Genomic DNA, 25,837 nt, shown 5'->3' on the forward strand with positions numbered 1-25,837 from the left:
GGGGGGGGTGTGGGTGTGTGTGTGTCTGTGTGTGTGTGTGGGGGGGTGTGGGTGTGTGTGTGTCTGTGTGTGTGTGTGTATGTGTGTGTGAGTGAGAGATGAGAGAGAGGTGCCTGTGTGTGTGGAGGGGGTATCTGACCTCCGGGCTAGTCTCTGTGTTAACTCTGGCTAAGCTGCATTGATTGATGTGTGTATTGAGGGTGGACACTTTCCTTGAAATAAACACAAGTGCAATACTTGCCGTTGTGTTGTAGAGAGAGGAGTGTGTTATGGAAAATAATACGGCTTTATTTGCGTGTGTGTACGTCTTGGCAGGTCAGTGTGTGGTGTGCCTCTTTGACTCACAGTGAAAAAATTCGGCTCTTGGTGTCAAACCTATTCGCCACCCCTGGTCTAGTGGGTCTAGATGACCCAACTCCCAATGTTAAAGTGCCTAGGATAGCACAAGGGTTATTAACTGGGGAAAATAGGAGTATTACATGGTGAATCATCACTAGGAACAATTGCTCCTGCACTTATAAGGTCTTGGATTACACATAAAACTGTACACTTTAAAACTGAAATGAGAGCAGACAAACAGAATTTCATGTTTTTAATTGGCATTTCAGGATTCACATACAAGTCTGTCTCATTGTTGTATTGTAGGACCAACACAGCAGCTGACTAAGGTAACATCTGAAGTCTCTTTGTTGATGTTTTTGGTGAAAATGTACATTGTAGTCCAAATCAAGGATCCCCTTTGAGTGTTCTGTGTCATCAACAACTAACATGCCCACTCTGAGCGAAGTACCAAACCTCAGCAGCAATAAATGTTCAGTTCTCTGATCAGCTCAGAACCAGATCAGTAAGATCCCTCTGCACTTTTTCCCCACATCTCTTCTGACCATGAAATGGATGGCATCTTGAAATGAGGTCACAGATTAACCGGGGAGAAAGCTACCAAGTTGAGGGGAACCTGGTTGCAGACAAGATGGCGCTCATGCATCATAAGTCAGAAATGGAATTTCTACAAGACTTCAGAATTGTAGCACTTTTTATTAAAATGTTTTAATGTGAATAAACAGTTCAGTGTGCAACATGAGTTTAAAACAGGGTAAAACATTAATTGTTTTATTCCTAAAAAAAAAGATATCTGATAATTTTTGTAAGAAATCCTTTTTTTTAAAAGATTAGTTGGACTTTTCTACCATCTTTTTGTTTGTAGTTTTCTAAATCATCTAAATTTCTGGTTATAATCACATGAAGCAAAGGTTTTTCTTTTTACAAAAACAAACATTTGTACCTTACCCAGTTTAACTCACATTACTTTAATACAGTACATCAAATCCAATAAATATTAAAATACATGAATTATTGGAATTTCTGGCTGACTAATTTTCAGGTCAGAAACATCACACATGTAATAAAAGTCACAAAAACAGCAGCAAATAACATTTTTAAAACTTTAAAAAGAATTGTTTGTGTATTTTCTTTCTTCAAAAATAACCACCTTTTTGTTTTATTTTACCAGCAACATGTAGAAGTTTGGTCAAAACTAATGAAACTTGTGACCACAATTATACCAAAACTTGTTGTCCAGAAGCTCCTCTCATCTTTTCACATTATTTCTAGCATCTGCTTTGAGAAGATAGATTGAAATTCCCCCAGAAAACAGCTGATACTCTGTAACTAGAACCCAAAATGTACTTTACTTTTGAGGGAGATTTCCGAAAAAACACAACATTTTAAGACAAGTGTCATCCAAAAGTTCTAGGATTAAAAATAGTCAATCAAACCTCAATAAAGTTAGAGTTTGCTTTGATGTCTTTCAGACAGAGAATGTTGAGTCTTTGCCTTCTGGATGTGTTTGAGTTCTTTTCATTGAATTACACACCTATTTTCATATTTTTCTTTCAGTTTTCGCAGGTCTTTTTCAAGTTGTTCTTCTAGTTCCTTCTTCATTTTCTCTTGTTCCTTTTGTTTTTGAAGAAGTTCCTCTTTGAATTGTTTCTCGTTGAAACTGGAGAGCTCGTCCCGCAGTCTATACTGTTTTTTTGCCTCCTCTACCTCTCTAGCGTGCATTTGCTCCAGTTTCTGAAGTTCCTCTCTGTGCTCCTCCATGAGGCCGGCAAAGTTGGTTTCATATTTTTCTCTGAATTCGTTGTGTTCTTCAGCCTGTAATCTGGCCTTTTCTTCATGATGCTGCAACATTTCTGCCATAAGCTTCCCATATTTTTCCATTGGTTCTTTTTCCAGTTTTTCTAATTCTGCTAGTTCCTTTTTTTCTTCTTCTTCGCAGTTCATTTTTTTCTCTTCATATTCTTTTTCAAGCGTTTTGATTTTTCTCTCAGCTTGTTGTTCTTTCTGTTTTATCTCTTCCTGGTGTTTTTCCCAGTATTCTCTCATTTCCTTCTTTCTGTTTTCTTCCTTCTCAATAAGACTCTCATAAATCTCCTGTGTTTCTCTTTTCTCCTCTTCATCTGATGACATTTTTAATTTTTCCTCTAAACGTTTGAGTTTTGTATAAAAATCCTTCTCTTCCTGCTCTTCCTCTGCCTTCTTCCGTCTATCTTCTTCTTCCCTTCTATCAAAGTCTTTCTTTCTTTTGGTCTTCTTGTAGTTGAGATTTTCATAAATGTACTCCAGCTCTGCATCTTTGACCCTTTTCTTTTCTTTTAAATCAGCTTTTCCTTCTTCTACTTTCATTTGCACCCATTCCAGTTCTTCTTGAAGTTGTATTTTAATCTCGTTTTCAGTTTTCTGGATCTCTTCATGTTTGCTTCTCATGATTTTCTTCATTTCTTTCTGAATTGCTTCCTCAGCCTCTCTCAGCATTTCATTGGTGAAACACGTCCCACCGTTGTCTTTCAACATTTCATCAATCTTTTCGATCAGCTCTCTGGCCTGCTGGGGTCTGGTTTGTTTGTTGTAGTTGTTAAACACTTGGTATCTTCCACCACACTCCTGCACAATACTCTTAAAGAACTCATCTCCTCCTTCCAGGTATTCCTCTGGGGTCATTGAATGGTACTGCAGCTCATCCCCTCTTGTTAAAAGAATGATGGTGAATTTTTGTGAGTTTTTTCCAAAGACTTTTTTGATGAGTTTCAGCGTCTCCCTCTCTTCTTCTGTAAATCGTCCAATTCCCAGCACTAGCAGGAAGACATGTGGCCCCGGAGCCAGCAGACTGATGCATCTTTTCAGCTCCTCGCTTACTTGCTCGTTACTGAGTGTCGTGTCAAATAGTCCAGGAGTGTCGACCACGGTGACTTGACGGGCGCCAATTTTTGTTTGTGCTTTCTGGCATTTTTTAGTGACAGACTTTTGATCAGATTTAGCCATGAATTCATCCCTTCCTAAAATGGTGTTTCCAGAGGAGCTCTTCCCACTGCCAGTCTTCCCAATCAGAACAATGCGGAGGTCGGTTGAGACATCGAGTGCTGTTGGAGACAAAAACGTAGAATTTGTTATTTCGAAGACGCGCAGAGACAACAGTTGTAGATTTTAAGGTTCTCATTCATCCAGGTGACGATGTTTTGAAGTGGAATCCTGGGAACTGGACTTCAAATCTTTCAAGAAGGAAGACTTTAAGTCCAGTTGCCATAATTCGTATTCAAGACATCAGTTACAGAAATTGAAACTTCCTTTAGGTAATGCAGGAATTGCTTCAAACTGGTTTAGCTGATGGATTCTACTTTATATAAATGATGAGTCTTCCTCACACATCCGTCAGTCATGGTGTACCACAGGTCTCTGTACTACATTTAGTTCTGTTAAAGGGGCCAATACCATGATATTCTTCAGCCTTTAGTAATCAATATCCATGTATAGGATAATATATTACCCTTAGCACACTAAAGAACAAACTTTTTATGAAATATGAGCTATTTTCCTGAGCTAATTTCAAACCCAAAGTAGGAAGACTCGACCTCTGAGGCTCCGCCTTTCTCTCCTTGTGGGTGTCGCCCATTTCATGACGTAAGCCTACAGCTAGTCTCAGCTGCGTGTCTGCGTTTCTCCCAGGAAAGCAAACAACATCCAAACGTTTGCAAAGATGGATGTTCATATTGTGTATATAAATCAAAGCGTTTAGCTGATCGCCGCTAGCTCCACGGAGAAAGTGGGTGTTTGTGTTGGCCTAGGGGCGGAGCTGGCAGCGCAGACTATACGTGGAAAGGGCGGTTCCTCACTGTGATGTCACAATGTGAAAACCGACTTGTTGTTTTGTGGATTAGGAGGAGCTGGTGCTTAGAGAGTATGTTTGTAGCAATACATACTTCCATAACATTTTATTAGGATTGTTTGTACTTATCAATTAAACCAGGAGACAACAAAAGTTTGCTGAAAAAAAGACATATCTGAAAGTAATCAGTAAGCTTCATCGATAAAAAGTGAAATGAAGCCTAAAATGGGACAGACGCCGCAGCCCAGTTTGCACCACCCACCTATACTACTGGGCAAATAAAGGTAAGTGAGACTGTAGGGTCAGCTATTAAAAAACTATGCCCCCTCATAAGTTACTATAATTAACAAATGAAATATGAAAAGTCATGATGTCATTTTGAATAAGGACTTGACTCTAGTTGATTTTTCCCAGAACGACTGAAGAAATTGTTGAGTTTGTTGCTTTAAGATAATGCAAATCCAAATTATGAGGCATTTTATTGAAAAATCTGTGTGACTTATACTTATACTTACACGTGTCTTCAAGTTCATCCACCAGCTCATAACTGTGTTCATCTTTTATTTTCACTTTCTCTTTCTGCACGCATGCATATGTCTTTGTGGTATAAGACATTTGTGATTCCTGAAAATGCTTCATTATTTCAGCTGCTTCCAGCAGCTCTGAGATCTGCTGCTTGTTCCTGATGTTGAGGATGATGTATCTTCCTCCACAGCTCTGACAGAGCTTCTGGATGTCTTTGTTCTCTTTAATGAACTTAACAATAGTAGGGGTGGTGGGATCTACCTCCACAGTGAAAACAATCATGGTAAAGTCGTTCACTTGAGAACCAAATGTGCTCTGGATGGTCTTCAGCTCTTCCTGGTCTTCATCAGGGAGTGGACCAACCGGCAGGACCAGGATGAAGGCATCAACGCCCGCAGGGTCACTGAGGGAGACACTCTTGATAGACATCTTCATCACTTCATCATGAGGTTTTTTGTGAAGAGGAGGCAGCTCCACCACAGACACACAAAGACCACACAGCTCCCTCAGATTCCTCACACAATCGCCTGAGGGGACTGGATACGTGTAGTTTGGGCCCAAAATTGTCTTGGCTACTAAAGTCTTTTCAGGTTGTCTCGTCCCCCACAGAACCAGGTTCAAAGTTGGTTTCTTCTCTTTGTACACGGCAGTTTCCTTAAAGGTGAGGAAGGATCCTTCGTTTTGTAAAACAATCTTCTCGATCATCTTCATCAGTGATTGGTGGTTATGTTCAGACATGCTGTACTGGCGTCCATCACAGGCTTTCAGCAGCTCTCTGGCTGAGGCGGTTTCAGCCCCATCATGGGTCATGACGACCATCGAGTGTTTGAAAGCGTCTTCACTGAACAGACTGAGAATGGAAGAAAGGGCTTGTCTCTTCTTTTCTGTGAACTTTGAGGGTTTGATTAGCAGCAGAAGAACGTTTGGTCCAGGTTTGCAAAAGTCCACACTTTTCTTTATCTCTTTTTTTATCATTTCGTCTGACTGATGAAAGAAATTTGGAGTTTTAACGACAGTTAAAGGAATGTCTCCCCATTTTCCACTCTTGAAAACACTGGTGACCACTGAGCTTTTACTTGAACGATCCCATCGGTCAACTATGAAGTTTCCCAGCTGTGTCTTTTTTTCTTCACCTTTTCCCAGCAGCACAATCCTGAATGAAGCATCTGGTAAAATTGCATAAAAAAGATGGAGGTTGTTAGGGTTACGTAATTATCATTTGCTTACACGCTATTACACGCCATGGCCCATCTGTATATTCTGTGTTTTAACTTTATGTATTTAATTTTATTATTACGCATAACACACGATATGTCGTAATAGTGTACATAAGTTATTACTTACTTTTTTACTTTATCTATTTTTGCACATTTTGTATTTGTATTTTTGCACATTTTGAACACCCCTCACTTTTGCACATTGCTGTCATTCTTCTCTGCTTTTTGAACTGCTGTAACAATTGAATTTCCCCAATGTGGGATCAATAAAGAAAATCTCTCTCTCTATTATCACCATAACATGATTGTCTCAGCTCTATCTTTTAGTAAGAAAACACTGACGTGCAAAGTGCTGACTAAACGAGATATGATGTTCCTGTACTGCATGATTGAATGACCCACTTTCATGTTATCAACCCCAGCCACCAATAGAACCAGACTGGATACACTGGGAAGGCAGAACTTCTCTGTGACAGACAGGCTTCTCCTTCCACAGAAGTCTAACAAAAATTCTCATCTCCTGTGTGGTTCTTCTCTTCGTTGGGAAGAAGACGTTAGCCCAGGGGTGGGCAATTCCAGGCCTCGAGGGCCGGTGTGTCTGCATGATTTCCAGATACTCTTCCCCTACTCATGGCTGATTACCTGGTTCAGGTGTGTCCAGCCAATCAGAACATGCCAGAGCAGGGTATGCTGGAAAACATGCAGGACTGCGGCCCTCAGTGCCCACCTCTGCGTTAGCCTGACAGAGGTTTTGGTTAATTAAGAAAAAGACAACAGTATTACAACAAAACGTCAGCAAAAAAGATGAATTTGAAAAAAAATGAGTTTTATTTTTGTTTTGCCGCTGTTGAGTTGAACTTTTCCTAAATTATTTGGCAAACAATAAATCTTCAAAAAGCTTCAAGAAATGTTTTCAGGAAAATGTTCATGGTGGAATTGATCTTGATTTATAACCTCAGCCTTAGACTTAATTTTTGAAAAAGACAATCATCTCTAAAGGCATAAAACATAACACATTAAGTGCTGTAATTATTAAAAAGTAAAGAGTGAGTTTGCAATTGGGTGTAGATGGTCAAATGCAAGAACCAGACTAAACCAGAGTTAAAAATCTTCCTACGAATAACCCTCGTCCTGACCCCCCCCCTTCCATTGACGTGTTCTCCCTACCATGACAAAGGTGGATAAAGGTGGAAAGATTTCATGTAATCCATGGACACCAGTGAAGATCACAAATCATTGAAGAAAACAGGTTCAGAGAACTGTCTAGTGCAGGGGTGTCCAAACTGTATGAAGGTAAAAATGCTCCGAAAAGAACGCACTTGTAGATTTGATTTGAGAACTTGTAATACAGAATGTGAAAACTTGTGCATCAAAAATCTGCATGTGTGTAGAAATCTTCTGCTGTGAACTGACAAATTTCCATTTGCATGTGTTCATTTAGAGTTACAACTTCAAATCTGTGATTACAACTGCTCAAATGTGCTTCTGCGTGTGCTCCAATCTGCTGGCGCAAATCACAAGTGCGCTTCAACTGCGCTCTGAATTCTGACACAGTCCTTGCGAGAAACTCCTGTCAAAAGTGATCTGTGTCCGATAATGGAACACGTGGGGGAGGGAGGGTTAGAGGAGGCGGAGTCAACCAATCAGAGTGCAGGACTCGGAGAACTTGGTAAAGTTAGAAAGATCTTCACAGATTCGGACTTCCTGCTTCAATAACTCTTCCGATAATTGTTAAAATGTGACAAAGTGTCTCAATCATTTTGTATTAACACGGAGAGTGAACTACAAATAGATTTCTAAAGAAAAATGTCCGTTTTTATCCTGCATTTTAATGAGAAATGATCTCTTCGTGCTTAATGAAGACATGCAGCTAGACGGCTGCCAACAGGAAAATCATCTTTGTTGTAGCAGGACAACAGGGCCAGGGCTATTGAGCATCTTTATAAGTCAGATGGATTAACATTTGAAAAAAAATGTATTCGATTAGATCAACGCGTTCCCCGCGAGCGAAGTTCCAGGCGACGGCACCGCGGAGCGCGGCTGTGGCGGACCCAGACGGCTACGGCTGGGTCTGCGCGAGCGACAGGCGTGCTCCGCCATCGGTCAGCTGGATCCTCGCTTCTTCTTTCCTCCGCAGAGCTCGGCGTCTGGCCGCTGAGCGAGGGCGTAGCGCGGTGTCGCGAAACCAGCGACTAGAGTTGGCCTCTACAGTGTGTCTGAACAACATCTGAACTTTTACCAACATGAATACAAACATATTTAGCATATGAAAGGAAAGCGCTTAGCCGATTACTGCTTGCTGCATGGAGGAAGTGTGTGCATGTGTTAGCCTTGGGGCGGAGCTGACAGTGCAGACTCTTGCTGGTAGGGGCGGTTCCTTACTTTGTGATGTCACATTGTGAGGACCCACTTGTTTTCATGGATTGGGGGGGCTGGTGCTCAGAGAGCAGGTTTATAGAGGAAAAATCAGAAATACGTGAATGGATAAAAATACAGCTTTTGGGTTAATTGTAGTGATGAATTAACATTATAAAACACTTAAAAGCTCAAAAAGTGTCATGGTTTGGGTTTCTTTGTGTTAGTTTTTGCTTTCCGTTTTGTTTCTGTCATGTTTGAGTTCTGTTTCCTGTTTTCTTTTTATTTATTTTTTTTAATTGTTCTGTCCAACAACTGAGCAAACAGATTAAAGCTGAAAGCCATTTGTGTTGAACATGTTTTACTTTCACAAAAAGAGGTTATAGAACTTTGAGAAACCAGTGTGTAGATTTGTATTAACCCCTTTTTGTTGTATTATATTTTTTTTTGTTACATTTAGTGTGTGTGGGGAGGGAGAGGGGAAGAATGTGAGAGGGGGGTGGAAGAGAGGTGATAAAGTGGGGGATACAAACGCTTATTTGAATAAGTTATTATTTTAAGCTGTAACCATTATACCAGATCTGCTGGACGTGCACGTGGGGGTGGAGCTACATGCATGCTGCCGACGTGAACCGTGTGATTATAAGGGGAACCACATCCTCCCCAGCCCGAACAGCCAGACCAGGAGAGGGGTGGAGAGATCCCCAGGCCAGGAGCCCCCCCGGCGACGCGACCCACGCAGCCCGGGTCCTTATTTTTTAAGGTTTGAAAGGTTTACTGTTATGTCATTGTCTTGAGTTTTACTTCCCTGGTTCCAATCTGTCCTGATTGTTGTCACCTGTGTCTTGTCAGTCCTGTCTGTATTTAAGTCTCGTCTCTGCCTTCCTCTTGTGCTGGCCCATTACTGTCTCTTCCCTGGAGGTCATGTCTATGTCCGTCTTCTGCCTTGTTTATCTGGTCAGCCCACAGTGAGTTTTAGTTTTGCAGGGCTTTTTGTTACGTTAATGAACCCCTTGTCCTGGAACCGTGTGCCTCCCGTCTCTGCATTTTGGGTCTTTTATGTTCATCAGCCCTCCCTACCTGACAAAAAAGAGGATTTTGAATAATATAGGCCCTTTAGGGCTCTTGAGGATTCATACTGTGATGGCTCTATAAGTTCAAACATTAGCAGGACATCGATTCCTGAGCATTAGGAATATAAATTTGGCAAAGTTTTACAAAAAAGGGAAAAGCAGTACACGATCTCTTTAGCTGCTTAGACTTTGTAATCTGTACAGTGCTTTTCAGATGCTGCAAAAATAAATATTTGATGGAGCCCTTCAATTGGGACTTCAAATTGTGCAGATTTGACTCCATAAAGAGTCAGGACTGACTGGACGTTGAGAATGAGTCGTCTCCTTTCACAGCATTCGTTTAGAAATCAGGCTTTTTGTTGGATGGATTGTGTGGCTGTCATTTTACACTCACCTGCATATAGAGGAGGAGTGATAGCTGAATCCAGAAATGCTTTGCAGATTAAACTTTTCCTTCCGTTGGCTCTCACAATAAGCTCCAACTGCTCCAGCAGCTTCAGAGTGTCTGTGGTCTGGTTAACTAAAAATGTGCTTCTACATTTCTCTTTCAGATCTGCTAAATGTGAAAGGGTCATAAAACGCTCCCACATCTCTGAAAAATCCTCTCTTGATGATCGTATTACAATCAGGGAATGCTTAAATGCTTCAGCGCTGAAGTGTTCAAGGATCCGGCAAAGCTTCTGTTTGTGATCTTCTGTGAAGTTTTGGGGTTTCAGAACCAGGAGGAAGACATTGGGTCCAGGGGCAGACAGTCTCAGACAATCATTCATGTGTTTTAAAAGTTGGAAACTGGTAAACTTGTCAGACAGCAGATCTGGAGTGTTTACAATGACTAGATTTTTGTTATCTACCAGTCTTTTTGTGCAGAGACATCTGTCTGTCTCTCCCTTATTCCTGGCTAGAGAAGCTCCCAGTAGAACTTCTTCAACGAAACACCTGTCGGACCAGTCGTTCCCTATTAGAACCACCCTCAGCTCTGACACTGGAAGAAAAAAGCCAACAATGAAATTATGAGACATCGATGCAGTAAAGAAGATTAGCTGAATGCTGTTTCATCTGTGACCATGTTCAACCTCACAACTCAGAAAGAAGAAGACACAACTCACAGTCAGGTCGCTCGTCATCATTACTGTCCCTTTGATCTGGAGGAAACAAAAAATGTCATCATGTATGTAAATAATGACTAAAAAGTTGTACATTCATCAGTTGAGAGGTGTTCTTAGCATGCATAGTAGTACAAACATAGTAGTGAAAACATAAATTGAGTTTAGGTTATGTTATTGCACACATCAAGCCTTGCTCATTGAAGGTACTATCATGAGTTCAGTAGTCTAACAGTTTGGGGTTAGTTAATGTCTCTGAGTCTTTCTGTGAGTTCAGGTAGGCTCCTGTATCGTCTCCTAGAGGGTAACAGACAGAAAAGTCTAGTAGCTGGATGAAGGGGGTCATTTAATGCTGAGTGCCATGCACAGACTCCTGCTGCAGTAAATGTCCTGAATGGAGGGAAGGCTGCTACCAGTGATGTCCTCTGCTGCTGCCATCACCTTTTGTGGTGAAGCTGCTGACTTGCTCCACCTCTGCGTTGTTGATATAGATGGGAAGATGCTGGTCTGTGTCTCCTAAAGTCTACATTTTCCTGACACCAGCTGGTCATTGATGTCCCCCCATCTCAGTAGGCGCTCTCATCATTGGTGGTGATGAGGCCTTGGATGGCGGTGTCGTCAGCAGACTTAGTGATGATGTTGGAGCTGTACTTGTCAGTGCAGTCGTGGATAAACAGGGAATACAGGAGTGGGCTGAGGACACACCCCTGCTGTGTGCCGTGTTGAAGACACATGTGGACGACAGGTGACTGACGATTCTCACCGCCTGCAGTCTGTTGGTGAGGAAGTCTCATATCCAGTTGCAGATGGACTGCGGTGACCAGTTTCGCAAACAGTTTGAAGGGGATTGAATCCCAGCTGTAGTCAACAAAGAGCATTCTCTCATGTGTTCTCTCTCTCCAGATGGCTGAGTGAGTTGTGGACCACCAGTGAAATCTAGTCAACTGTAGACCTCTTAGCTTGGTTTCAAGGCTCAGTCATGTCTGACAGATGTGAGTGTAATTGGATGATTGTCACGCTGTGGGGGTCTTTGTGATAGGAACTACAGTGGAGGTCTCAGAGAAGGTGGGAACGGTAGACTGATTCAGAAACAGGTTAAATATGTTTATGAACACCCCAGCAAATTGATTAGGACAGGCTCTCAGCACCCGTCCGGGGATGCCGTTGGGTCCTGTTGATATCTGGAGCTTCACTTTCTTGAATGCCCATCTTACTGTTGCTGTGTCTATGTAGTTTCGCGTCCTCTCTGTCCACAGGTGGTCTGGCGAGACATGTGGTGTTGTCTGCATTAGACTGGGCATAAAAGGTGTTTAGGTCTTCCAAAAGTGATGCACTGGAAAGTTCCACTGGCCTGCTGCTCCCTCTGCTGTCTGTGAGGCTCCTTTGGGCAAATTCAACTCTCTCTGGACTTTCTCTGGGCAGCCCTGATGGTCCTCCTGAGGCCACATTTGGCTGCTTTGAAAGTTAGTGACATGAGAATGGCTGACTGCTGTTGGCAGGCAACCCTGCAAAAGGTTTTAGTAAATTTGAATCAAGAGACAAACAGAGAACCAACTGGGTAATTGTTCATGCTCCCTGCGTGTCCAGGAGGTCAGCAGTACGTTTGTGACTATATAGGTTTGTTTCTTCCTGCTCCTTTTTTCCTGATGAATTTTTGTTGATAATTTTTATACTTACCAAATCTATCATGACCTATGTGTGTATTGTCTGCATTACTGGAAAAATTCTCTATTTGGTTGAATGCTGTAAAGTATTCAACCCATTGTTTTCCTGTTTCTCTTTATTCTAGGATCTTCTGCCATTTTTCACCACTTAACTCCTTCTACAATTTTTCAGCTATTTTAACCATCCAACTGTTAAAATGTTCAGCTCTTTCAGTTTATTCCTGCTATGACTTTTGGTCCTTCAAATCGTTGAACTTTCTGAGTTATTCCAGGATTTTTTGCTCCTTAGAGAGACATAGGGAAGGCTTGGTGCAGAAGGTGGTCGGTTCAAGAACCAGCTCGGATATTTTCACAAACACATTTTTGGCAGTTGAGCCATTTCTTCAGCAAATTCAGCTTTCATTCAGCAAAACAGCATTCAACCCTGCATTTTCTTTTGGAAATGCAGCTCCTTCTAGTTATGATTAGGATTGATTACACTGTTAAGAGGGTAGCATGATCTTTTAGCAATTTGTTCAATTTTCCTCATTTTTTAATCAATGCATTACTTTAAATTCTGTAATAAGTTTGATATATCTGAGGGATGTTTTTGGTAAATCCAACTTTATAATAAAGCAGAGAAAAGTCCTTAAAGCTGTGGGAACAAATAAAACACAGAACTCCATTGTCGCCTTAAAAACAACTAAATGCAGCGCTAAAGTCATGATTCTCCAGAGACTAAATGTACTTAACAGGTATTTTTTTTAATACTGTCGTGACATTTTTATCATGACAACTGGCACTAGAAAGTATTTCATTCCCTAAAATGGAAAAAAAAACTCGGAGTATGATGGGCTCAACCTTCCCTGTGGTCTGACTACTATCAGGGATACAGAAAATCCTTCTGGAAGCAACAAAAAACCAGGAAGGACAAGGCACGTGGGGATGCTGCAACCAACCTTGCTACTGTTGTTTGAGGGTTGTACACCCTGGACAGGCCAGTCTGTTGCAGGGACACACACTCACTTCTAGGGGACAATTTAGATTCACAGATTAACCTCTGAAGCATGTTTTTGGACTGTGGGAGGAAGTCTCAGGATCCAGAGAAAACCCACACATACATGAGGAGAACATGCAAACTCCACACAGACAGGACCCAGCCGGAATTTGAACCAAGGCTTTCTCACTGTGAGGTGACAGTGCTAACCACTACACCACCATGCTCCCCCAACACCTCAAAACATACATGAAAAGCATTTTCTTCTTATGTGGAAGAGGCTGGATGGTTAGTTGGCGGGGTGTAGGACTGGCGTGTGGGAAACCGAGGTTTACTCCTAGGGGCCGTGATGAGCTTCATCCATTGTGGGTCTTTAAGACCCTTCACGCTACTGTCTAACTATTCAGCCACAAACAAGGGGGGCAAAGTCTGGATTCCCTTGTGCCGGTCTGCAGACTGGATGAATAACAGGGTTTTGTCAGGAAGGGCATTCGCCGTAAAAAACTGAATGTGCGATTCAGTGAACGTTGATTCACTGTGGCGACTCCTGAAGGGATAATTTAAAAGGAGGGGAGTTTTCTTAAGTTCATAATTGATGCAGGAAACTATAATTAAGGTGCTTGATGTATTTTAAACACAAGAATTACTTAAAAGGAAAGTCAATTAACAGGCTTGATAAATGAATAATCAATATTGGTCTTTAAAGTAAATATTGATTACATTTTGATTAATCTTTTTTAATCTGCTCTATTGGACTTTTCCTAAAAATCAAACTTTTAGGGCAGGGCTGGGCAAACGTTTTGGCTCACAGGCCACATAGGGTTCCAAAATTGGATAGAGGGGCCGGACCAGGAACAGACGTGTGGAGTGAGAAAGAAATAACATGGAATCTGGATGAAAACATTTGGATTGAAAAATATTTTTTAAAACAGAGCATTTCAGACTTTTTAGTTTAAAACTTTTGTTCTCTCTTTAGAGCCAACGGCTTGATGTACCTCATGTAAAACCTCATGTAAACTGTCTTCATGTGGTGTTTGAATGATCGGAAGAACGAAAAACAACAATTCTTCCAACACCACTTTTGTTCTGAGGGCAACAATAACTCTTTTTACTTAAAACTTCAAACTTCTTCAGTCTTTCTTTTATTGTGAAGCCCTTTGGTACCTTAAAGGAGTTGTAAAGTGCTATATAAATAAAGTTTATTCATTCATAATAATTTTAATAAAATAACACTATTTATGAAATTTAAAAAAAATACCAAATAACTCTCTCTGTGATCTTCAAAGACAAAAAGTCTGGAAAAAAAATACTGATACATTAAAAACAACAAAACAATAAATAGTGGATCCTCTCTCGTCTTGGTCCCGCTGAGACTTTGAGGGCTGCAGCTCCTCACACGTCTCACTGTTTGCGCTAAACTTCCAGAATACAACTTAGCTGAGTTTCAGATTGGGGCATGGACTGCAGAACTGTAGAATAAAAAGACACGTTCTGTGCGGGTCTCGATCGTACAGCTGGATTAAAAAAAAACATGGGGGGCTGATATTGTTCACTGATGAACGATCAATGATGGAGGCGGGCCGGATGTGGCCCACAGGCCGTAGTTTGCCAACCCCTGTTTTAGAAACTTACTCTAGTCACCTGTTTCTACTTAATGAAGTGTTATTGTATCAATGAAGACCAACAATAACTTATAGAGGGACCTCGCACTTTATTCACTTCCAACTTCTTAACCATACATGAAGAACTAAGGCTCAGGTGAAAAGGCAAACTCTGTATCACTCCGCGTAGGGAACTATATTCATAGTATGTGAGACATATCACAACATCCCCTCTGTTTAGCTCAAATCTATATCACAAACAAAATAAAGTGAATATGCTAACCCTCAGATCACTGTAACAATAACAATAGCACATTCTGTGTCATGTTAATAGAAATTAGAAACATACATTCCCATTTGTCTTGAGCATCATTTTTTTTTTTTTTTTTTTTTTTTTACATCCGTTAGGGTCTGGAAAACAGCATAATAACAATACGAAGTAAAGAATCAACAGTTTTGATTTTTCCTCTTGTTTATAGATCAAAGTCCTTGTACCGAGATGGTTTGTTTATAACTCTACCAGATCGTGTGCAGGTTGGTGGTGGACTGTTCTGTCTTTCATAGTTTGTGGTTGTTGTGCATGGGGTTTCAGTGATGGTCTCTGCAGAGTCATTGCAATCCTCTTGATGCTGGGTTTGTTGTGGTGCCTCTGCAATTTGGTTCCTCCTTTCGTTGATCTGTATATGTGGTTTAAAGAGTTCTCTTAGGTGACTCCTGCAGCGTCTGATTTGATTTCCGTTGGGTGTTTGGACAATGTAGCTTCTTGGCTCGGTGCTCTTTTCCACTACAGTTGCTGGGTGCCACGTTCCCCTTTCTTTATTTAACACAGTCACATGTTGTCCTGGTTGGAGAGGTGGTAGCTCCTTACGACTGTTTCTGTCGTGGTGTTCTTTCATATTTGCAGTTCGTTGTTCTAGGTGCAGTCTGTGTTCTTCTTTGCCAGGATCTGTTCGACTTGGTAGCAGGGTGGTGACAGGTCTCCCAAAAATCAGTTCTGCAGGTGATGGTAGTTTACTGTCGATTGGTGTAGCTCTGATCTGTAATAGTGCCATTTGTAGATTTCCACCATATTTCAGTGACTTCTTGACGATGGATTTGATGTGTCGTACATGTCTCTCGATGAATCCGTTACTTTTCGGGTAGTGAGGAGAGCTGGTGATGTGTTTGACTCCCCACTCCTTTGTGAACCGTTTGAAAGCTTCTCCTGTGTATTGTGTCCCGTTGTCCGTCAGTATTTCATCTGGACGTCCAAATAATGACACATACGCTTGTATTTTTTGTGCAACTGCATGACTTGATGTTGTGTGCATCTCATCCACCATAGGGAACTTGGAGTATCTGTCCACAGTTAATAAGTAGTGGCGACCATTCACCTCAAATAGATCTGATGCGAGTGATTGCCACGGCTTTGTTGGTACCTTATGTGGTTGAAGAGGTTCCTTTGGGTTTGCATCCTGGTATTCAATACACACTGAGCAGGATCTGCACATCTTCTCAATGTCGTCGTTCATTTTGATCCAGTATACGCTTTCTCTTGCGAGGCGACGTGTTTTCTCAATTCCTTGATGACTGGAATGCAGTTGTTTTAGAATGCTCTCCGTCATAGAGTCGGGAATCAGCACTTGTCTGCCTTTGAATATGACTCCTGTTTCTATGCCAAGTTCATCTCTGAAGGCCCAGAAGGCACGAAGATGTTTTGGTAAGTCCTGTATTTTTTCTGGCCATCCTTGAAGAATCACCTCCTTTAGTGCACTGAGTTTGAGATCTTTGCTTGTTTCTGCTCGAAGGGTGTTCTGTTTGTCAGGTGAGAAGTTAATTAGTGCTATGGTGTACATTTCAGGGTCTTCCGGTTCAAAAATCAGTCCGTCTATACGTTCATCCAGCTCTATTTCACTGCTGTTCTCTGGGTTGGGTAATCGACTTAGGGTGTCTGCGAGGACCATCTGTGGTCCAGGACGGTACATGACCTCGAAATTGTACCCCTGAACTTGGACTAGCATTCGTTGTAACCTTGGTGGAGCCGCGTGTAGTGGTTTTCTGCATATGGTTACAAGTGGCTTGTGATCTGTGATCACTATGAATCCTTTTCCGTACAGATATGTGTGGTATCGTTGTATTCCATAGACAATAGCAAGCATTTCTCGCTCAATGTTGCTATATCTGGACTGAGTATCTGTTAGTGTTTTGGATCCAAAAGCTATAGGTTGGTTATTTTGCACAAGGGCAACACCTAAGCCTTTCTGAGATGCATCCACTTCAAGTGTTATAGTCAAGCTGGGATCGTAGTATTTCAAACATGCGTCCTCAGTGATCATTGTTTTAAGGTCATCAAAGCAATTTTGGTAGTTTGTGTCCCATACCCATGGTGTGTCGTTCTTCAGTAGTCCTCTCAGGGTGTGAGCTTTGTCTGCGAACCTTGGTATGTAGGGGGACAGGTAGGATAGCATCCCAATGAATCTGTGTAACTCATCTTTGTTTTGTGGTGTTGGCATCTTTTGGATGTCTCTGACTTTGGCTGGGTCAGGTCGAATACCATTGGCGGTGTACTGGTTACCAAAAAATGAGATTTGGTTCTGTTTAATGTTACATTTTTCACTGTTGAACACCAAACCTGTGTTTGCAGCACGCTCCATCAGGTTGATTAGGTTCCTATCATGTTCCTCTTCATTTTTTCCATATACTGCAATGTCATCTGCGATGCTGACCACACCTTGCAATCCTTCCAGGATCTGGTCCATCTTTGCCTGAAAGATATCCTGAGACACACTGAGTCCAAATGGTAGACGCTTCCAGCAGTACCTGCCAAATGGAGTGCGAAATGTTGTTAACAGTTGTGAATCTTCATCCAAATGTATAGACCAGTATCCTGCCTTAGCGTCAAGCTTGCTAAATACTTTTGCGTTTGCAAATTTTGGATTTAATTCCTCAACTGTTGGAATCCTGTGCGGGCATCTTTTTAAACTGTCGTTTAGTTTTTTAGGGTCTAGACATATCCGTAGACTACAATCTTTCTTGGTACTGTATGCTAGACTGGAGCACCAATCTGTGTGCACTTCCACTTTGCAGATCACATCCTGTTCCACAAGATTATCAAGTTCTTTTTTGAGCTTGTCTTTTATGTGAATACTGCATTTGCGTGGTGGGTCTTGAAATGGTTCAGCACCCTCTTTTAGCAGGAGTTTTGCAGTCCCACTGAAGTTACCAAGCTTATCAAACTGGTTTGCATAAGCCTTCTTTAAATCTTCTATGGTGTTTATGTGGAGCAATGGATTGGCTTTTTTAGGTTTTGTTGTGGTCTGGCTCTTGTTTTCTTTGTTAGCTGCTTTGCTGACATTAGCAATAGAGTCCACGTTCACAGTTACCAGGTTGAGTGCTTCGCATGTGGGCAATCCAACTATTGCTGGACCTGGTACATCCACAACATAAAACATGGCGTTAATCCACTCTGAGTGCTTCCATTGACATGGGATGTTTATTTTCCCATAGCATCGGATCCTGTGTCCGCTGTAGGCTGACAGTTTTGCATGGCTCTTTTGGAGTCTGTTCATCGCCTGTCTGTTTCTGCCGTACATTTGTCTGTATGTACGTAGTGGCAAGGTATTCCCTGATGCACCTGTGTCAATTTTTAAACGAAGTGTGTGTTTCTGGCCAGGTACGTCAGGTGGTTTTATATTTAGGATTGTATAAGCCTCTTCTCTTGGCATTTTTGCATCAATGCTGTGCATACATTTTTCGCTGACCGTGACAGAGTGAAACTCTCTTTGATATGGGTCATCTTCACTTGAGTCTGTGGTTTGTATGGCATCTATTTTTCCTTTGTTTGGCTTTTTACGGTCATTCTTGTATGACTGGCTCAGATAACTTTTGTGGTATCTGCCCATTGACTGTGGTTGAGATTTATCTCGCCAGTGTTGGTTGGTATATTCTGTTTTTTTCTGTTGCTTTCTGTTTCTGCAGCATTTAGCCCAGTGTCCTGTGTATCCACATAGGTGACATATATCATTAAAAGCAGGACATTGTCGTGGCTTATGATCTGATCCACATCTTTGGCACAGCCTTCCCCTTCCTTTGATAATAGCATCCACTCTTTCCTTTTGCTCTGTTTTGCATACCTCAAGTTGGTGAAGTTGGAGATTTCCTGCTGTGAGAGCTTCATGTTTTCGTCCTTCAGTCAGGACTTCGGCCAGAGAACACCCTTGAGGCTTGCTGTAGAGCTCATTTCTGAAAGCTTCATGCGGCGTGCTGGCTATGATCAGCTCAATCAGGCGTTCATGGAGTTCTTCATCTGTGAATTGACATTTTAGTGCAAGAGTTCTTGCTCTGTTTATAAAATCATCAATACTCTCGCCTGCTTTCTGTCTATATTGCATAAGATGTAGTCTGTGAATTCTGAAGTTGACATCCAACTTTAATTGTCCTTCAAAAAACTTCCACAGATTTGCCGGGACTTTTTTTTCAGCCGGACTTAGGCCGCTAGCATTTAGCCTCTTTAGCCCCTCATCTCCGATGCCTCGGCATATTTTCCTGGCTTGTTTTACTTCATCTGAGATCTCCTCATCCTCTAGGTACAGGCACATTTTTTGCTTGAACAATGAAATTGCCTCACCCAGATCCGGGTCGGACCAGTTCATAGTAGGAAGATGCGACGCCATCTCGAACCAACAGGCTACACGTGCAGTTAGCTAGCAGCAGCACGTCACTTATCCACGGACAAGTTGTCGCTTCGGTTCGGGGAAATTCTTCTCCTCTCTCGTCTTTTTTTTTTTCAATCTCTGTTTTCCGCTGCCACCATGAGGTGTTATTGTATCAATGAAGACCAACAATAACTTATAGAGGGACCTCGCACTTTATTCACTTCCAACTTCTTAACCATACATGAAGAACTAAGGCTCAGGTGAAAAGGCAAACTCTGTATCACTCCGCGTAGGGAACTATATTCATAGTATGTGAGACATATCACAACACTTAACTTAGTGAGATAACATGGTAAAGGATAGATTTTAGTTTCTGTGTGTGAGGTCAACCATACCTAGTGATTTATCAATATTATCCTCGCTGTCACGCCTTTGGAAAGCCATCAGGGAAACTCTCCTGGTCAATCTCCTGAAACAAACACATAAAGGAATTTTCTTCTGAAATGACATTCTGTGACTGAAGCAGACTTTTGTTTATGAAGCCACAGCTATGCTAAGAGCATCAGCTGGACCTTTCTGCACAATAGTTTACCTTCTTTAATATTTAAAGTACTAAACATAGTTTGATGAAATGAAAATAAAGAAATGTAATATTTTCCATGTTCCCAGTCTTTCAAAGAGAGTGGATTAAAACAGCGGTAGGGTTCATGCATGACTGTCAAAACCTAATCATCTCTTCTTTATAGTTTCTCCAAGGAAACTCTTAAAGCAAAAGTTAATTACATTTGGACATTAAGACAAAAAAACTACAAACAACCTTTACCTTTAAAATAAAAGTACTCACTGAAATCTATGCAAAAACAAACTGCACTGGATTTAAATGAAGTTACATGAGAAAAGGTTTGTCTGTAGAAGGAAGATCAACTTTCATAAATATGTAACTACGGCTGTAAATCTCTGGACTTTGGTTTTGGAATTGCTTTATCTCAAGCAATCAGGAAAAAATAAAACTGAAGGCAATAAACAACAGAACTATATCTATACGCATTTCAAAGTTAAGTCATGAATTGATGAGAACATGTGTATAAATACTGAAGGAATTTATTTTTTGTGGTTCTCATTTCTCCTAGGTTTTTATCTTATCTTTATTTCATTGAAGGTTTTCTTTCTGGTTTACTGTGTGTGGGTTTCAGTAATTTCAATTAAAAGGGACTTCCTGATAATTGCATAGGTAAAGAGGTTTCAGGAATGCAGCTCCAACCTCCAACCCCCTTCAGGAGAAAATGGTCTTTGATCTTCTGAGGCCATTTGGTTGTAGGTCTGACTTGGATCATGAATCAATCATCTCAATCCCTGGGAACCGCCACAGGCATCTGCTCCCGTGTGAAGAACAAAGCTCTAGGATCGACTTCCTGCGGTGACAGTTCCTGCCACCCATGGGGATTCCGTACCGTGTCTATCTGTGAGGTTCGCCCCCAGAGACCAGATGCTGTGATTCTAAGGATGGGCTGAAGGAAGAAGGCGGGCTCCTCTGTCAGCCAATCTCTAGCGACCAGAGGCGGAGATTCGGCGGCCATTTGCTCCCGGGGGAGGATGTTCTGCCCACATGCTTAAAAGTCTGAACTCAAGGAATTTTCGTGTGTCTCCAGACAAGCTGCATGTGAATTCGGAATGTAACCTCTTGCGTATTGCAGGCCTTGATTTTGGACACCCAGATCGATCTGTTTTATTTTGTTTTACTCTGTTTTTAGAAATATTGTTAGGGAATAAATTTGTTAAACTTAATCCGGCCGAATCCCGTGGTTTTCTTCTTCTCGACTTTATTGAACATGCAACAAAGGAAAGTAATCTCAAAGCGACAGATTATATTTTTCCAACAATACACATACATACACAAATAATCATATAAATATGCATATTTGCAGTTATAAATGCAGAACTACACTACATCCATATGATCACATATACCTTAAGCACACTGAAGAACCATTTTTTAAATGAAACTAGTTATTTTTGCAGCTCATCTACCTTTCCAGAAGTAAAACGCCTTAATCTCTGAGGCGGTTCCGCCCATTTCATGACGTCAACCTAGAGCCGGCCTCGGCAGGTCGGCACGTCTACGCTTCGTCCACGAAATAAATTCAAAAATCCAAAAAAACATTGGTTAGCCTGGGGGCGGGGCTGGCAGTGCAGACTTTTCCTGGAAGGGGTGGTTCCTCACTTTGTGACGTCACAATGTGAGGACCCGCTTATTTTCGTAGATTGGGAGCTCAGAGAGCAGGTTTTTAATGGAATACTGATGAATGGATCAAAATACCACTTTGGAGTTGCTTGTTTGTAAAGAATAAACAATCTGTTAGACTTAAAAGCTCAAAAAAGTTGATTTTGTATGATATAGACCATTTAAACATTAAGTTTGTCAAAATGAGTTGAACTAATTGCTTGAAAGAGAGTAGGAGGAAGCAAATTTACAGTATATAATCCCAGGTGAGACTGTGGTTGTTTTGGTTCTTCTATCTTCTATCTAGTTTAACGATGGAGAGGCAACCTTGAGTGCCCAGAAAGACGCCTTATAAATAAAATGTATTATTATTATTATTATTATTATCATTATTATTATTATTATTAAATGCACTCAGTTTCACTTCAAACAAAAAACATAAAACAAGTGTTACTTTTGTTAGAGTTGGTCAGCTTTGCTTTACTTTCAGCTCTTGACATTTAATAATTTTTGTCTGCAAAAAAGGTAAACGCAAATCTGTTTTATTTACTCTCTAAAAAATCAGCAAAATGACTTTCTAAAAGTACAGAAATCTGACAGTAATTTGATACAAATGTACGTTTTTCTTTTAACATAAGCTGCAATTTTGAACTCACCACTCACCAGAAGTCGTCCGTCTCTGCGTCTCACAAAGTCAGGATTCACCTGAAACTGGAATGAGAGGAAGAGCACGAAGGTTACAGAGGGCGTGTTCGGGAGCTCATCCCTTAACCCTTGTGCTATCTTAGATAACCCCACCCTTACATTGACGTGTTCTCCCTACCATGATAAAGGTGGAAAGATTAGATTTCATGTAATCCATGGACACCAGTGAAGATCACAAATCATTGAAGAAAAAAGGTTCAGAGCACTGTCTAGTGGGTCTAGATGACCCAACTCCCAACGTTAAAGTGCCTGGGATAGCACAAGGGATAAAACAACCACAGTCTCACCTGATTTCCCTTTTTGAAATACATCCATGTTGCTTCCAAACTGTAAAACAATTTGAATTGAGCATTTAACTTCTGAACTTCAAGCTTATAATCTTGGTGTCCAAATGAGATTTGAATTATTGAAAGGAGAGACTGATAAATACCCAAAAGATGAACGATTGATTTTGTAAAGACATCCTCAGCTGTGTTTTCTGTGTTTTCTGCTAAATTTGATTCCCTAAATAACAAAGAACAAGTACGTTCCATTCAACTATATTGTCTAGTTGTTAAAAAATATATTAATAAACATTTTAAATCATCTTAGAAAAGTGAAATGTTACTGGCAACTGTGCAAAAAGCTTAAGCCTGGAAAATCCAACAACCGCTTTTTAAAGTTAAACACATTTGGTTTGTGTTCATTTTGGGAAGCAGCAAATAACAGCAGCCTAAAAGTGAAAAATGAAAAAATATTAAATGAAGAAAAAACAAATTTGACCCTGTGGTCAAAAAGTTTGAATCCGGGATTAATCTTTCATTTGAAAAACAACCTTTCCAACAGATTTTTGGGCTCTAAAGCCTTTCAAAGACTTTTCTCAGAATGTTTACCCACAGTCTCAGACAGATTCAGGATGCAGGGTGGTGCAGTGGTTGGTGCTTTATTGGTTTATGATTATCCTTTTTAAGGTTATCAAAAAAAACAAAGACATGGAATGATTTTAAAATTGAAGTCTGCCGACCGCCTTAAGATGGAAATATGGGAAGATAATTACATCAAAAAGGCCTTTTTGGCTTTGGCTGATTCTGATGATGAATTTGGTTAGAAAAGTTCTGATTTGACGTTACAGCCGTGATGACAGTGAACGCATCAGGTGCCTGCAGCAAACTCAGAGTATGAATGCATGTTTTCAAATCCTAGAGACAGAAAACAAACCTGCTGTTTGGAATATTTGTAAAGCAATATTGATGCTTGAAGGAGGTCAAACATTTACCCAGAAATAAATTCATCCTCATCTCCACACAGGAACAGTTCTGCTGGTTTATCTTTAGTGGACATCAGAGGTCTGCAGTGAGAATCAGAAAAACAATACAGGAAATCATATTCCATTCCAAATACAGAATGTTCTTCTCATGAATCTTAGTCATACAGCGGGGAAAATAAGTATTGAACACGTCAACATTCCTCTGAAAAAAACATTTCTAATCGAGCTATTGACCTGAAATTTTCACCAGATGTCGGCATCAACCCAAGCAGTGACGTGGAGTCAGGAGAGGCATTATGGGAAGAAAAGAGAAAAAATAAATTCAATTATAATATTTAATCAGTAATTTGTGCTTTGCAGTCATTTTCCATTTAAATGTACCATTTTTGGGTGTTTTTTCTTTCCAAAAATCGCTGAATTTCCGCATTTGCCGTTCAAATACTAAGTGATGTGCGATGAGGCACCAGCCGGCTGAGCCTCACCTTGGATTGCGCAATACCTATGCAGTCAGACGGTACTGCTGTCTCTCTGTATGTCGGTTCAATCACTTGTACTATATGAGCTGAGTTTACATAATTTAGCAGATGTATATGATGTACAGTGTTTGTTTTTATAAATAACTGTATGTGAGGGACGTGTTTCTTGTGCTGAGCACTAAACGCCGGCAAAAAAGCCGCTGGGTGAGGCCAGCAGTTCTCGTGCCTCATGTTAGGGGGCGCCGGTGAGCCCTGAGATTATGACGCTAAAAAATAATAGAAGTAGTGATAGCAAGCGGCAAGACATTTTCTTCAGAAGGAGCGGCGTATGGACTTTACTTACAAGTAAAGGTAAGACGATGATAACATTTGTGCTTTTTTCTATGCTGCAGTGTGTATATGAAAAAAACATGGTAAAATGATATTTTAAACAAAACACGTTAACTGTTGTCAATCAAATGGTGAATAAGTTACTCAGTATGGTTCATATGTTTGTAAATCTGACTGATGACATCAGTGCCTCACCAGCCATTAACCTCACCGCACGTCACTGAACCCAAGTAATGCACACATAGAAAGAAATCCAAACATTTGTCCATAAATGAAGGTATGTGTTATAAAGTGTAATGGCACAGGGAATAAGTATCTAACACGCTTCCTGAAATTTATTTAATACTTAATGCAAAAACCTTTGTTGGTGATTCCAGCCTCAAGACGCCTCCTGTATGGAGAAAGCAGTGGAATACATTGCTCAGGTGTGATTTTGGCCCATTCATCCACACAAACTGCCTTCAAATCTTCAAGGTTCCGGGGGTCTCTTCTGTGAACCCGGATCTTCAGTTCTTTCCAAAGATTCTCAATTGGATTCAAGTCTGGTGATTGACTGGGCCATTCTAGCAGCTTTATTTTCTTTTTCTTGAACCAGTTGAGTGTTACCTTGGCTGTGTGCTTGGGATGGTTGTCTTGCTGAAAGATCCACCCTCTTTTCACCTTCAGCAGCCTGGCAGATGACAGCAGATTCTGATCAAGAATGTCTCCATACTTTTCTCCAGTCATTATTCCTTCAATGATATGAAGTCTACCAGTACCACATGCTGAAAAACAGCCCCACGCCATGATGCTCCCACCTCCAAACTTGACTGTTGGTATGGTGTTTTGGGGGTGATGTGCGGTGCCATTTTTCCTCCAAACATGTGTCTTATGACATCCGAAGAGTTCAGTTTTGGTCTCATCTGACCAGAGTATCTTCTCCCAGAATGTCATGGGTTTATCCAAATGTTGTGTGGCAAACTCCAAACGAGCTTCAACATGCTTCTTCTTCAAAAATGGAGTCTTGCGTGGTGTGCGTGCATGGAGGCCATGGCAGTTGAAACAACGGTTCCTGCTGATTCCAGGTCTCTCTGAAGCTCTCCACGAGTGGTCCTGGGCTGTTGGAGAACCCTTCTGATGATTGTTCTGACTCCTGTGTCTGTAAATCTTGGGAGGAGCACCTGGCCATGGCAGGTTTATGGTAATGCCGTGTTCTTTCCACTTCCGGATGATGGCCCCAATGGTACTCACTGGAACTTTCAGAAGTTTAGAAATGCGCCTGTAACCAATGCCTTCAGTGTGTTTTGCAACAATAAGGTTGCATAGGTCTTTGGACAGCTCTTTGCTTTCACCCATCATGCAATGCTTCTTGTCTAACACCTTGCTGCTGAGAAACCTTTTTAAAAGGCATCAATCAGGACTATACCAGCTGATATTACTTTGTACTAATAGGGGGCAGGTTAACCTTCTGAATACTCCAGCTGCTTTCTTGGCTTGCCAGAGCTTTTTACCCCTCCTTTTCTTCATGTGTTCAATACTTATTCCCTGTGCCATTTCACTTTATTACACA

The 25,837-nt window shown here is 41.1% G+C and overlaps 1 protein-coding gene across 2 annotated transcripts; it reads right to left on the reverse strand.

Moving 5' to 3' along the window:
• Positions 1 to 577: 577 nt before the first annotated feature.
• LOC101165124 (GTPase IMAP family member 8) lies at positions 578 to 22,240 on the reverse strand. Of its 2 annotated transcripts, XM_023958838.1 has the most exons (6): positions 22,188 to 22,240; positions 19,706 to 19,779; positions 10,439 to 10,474; positions 9,727 to 10,314; positions 4,678 to 5,853; positions 578 to 3,419 (listed from the first exon to the last, which is right to left on the reverse strand). In XM_023958838.1, exons 2-6 carry the CDS (start codon positions 19,752 to 19,754, stop codon positions 1,858 to 1,860), a joined length of 3,411 nt encoding a protein of 1,136 aa, XP_023814606.1. In that variant the 5' UTR covers positions 19,755 to 19,779; positions 22,188 to 22,240; the 3' UTR covers positions 578 to 1,857. The 2 variants fall into 2 exon arrangements, with proteins under 2 accessions (XP_023814606.1, XP_023814605.1); XM_023958837.1 differs by lacking the exons at positions 578 to 3,419; positions 4,678 to 5,853; positions 9,727 to 10,314; positions 10,439 to 10,474 and adding an exon at positions 15,049 to 18,961 and having other exon boundaries at positions 22,188 to 22,226.
• Positions 22,241 to 25,837: the final 3,597 nt, after the last annotated feature.

Source organism: Oryzias latipes, chromosome 9 (genome assembly GCF_002234675.1).
Source record: "Oryzias latipes chromosome 9, ASM223467v1".
Lineage (NCBI taxonomy): Eukaryota > Metazoa > Chordata > Actinopteri > Beloniformes > Adrianichthyidae > Oryzias > Oryzias latipes.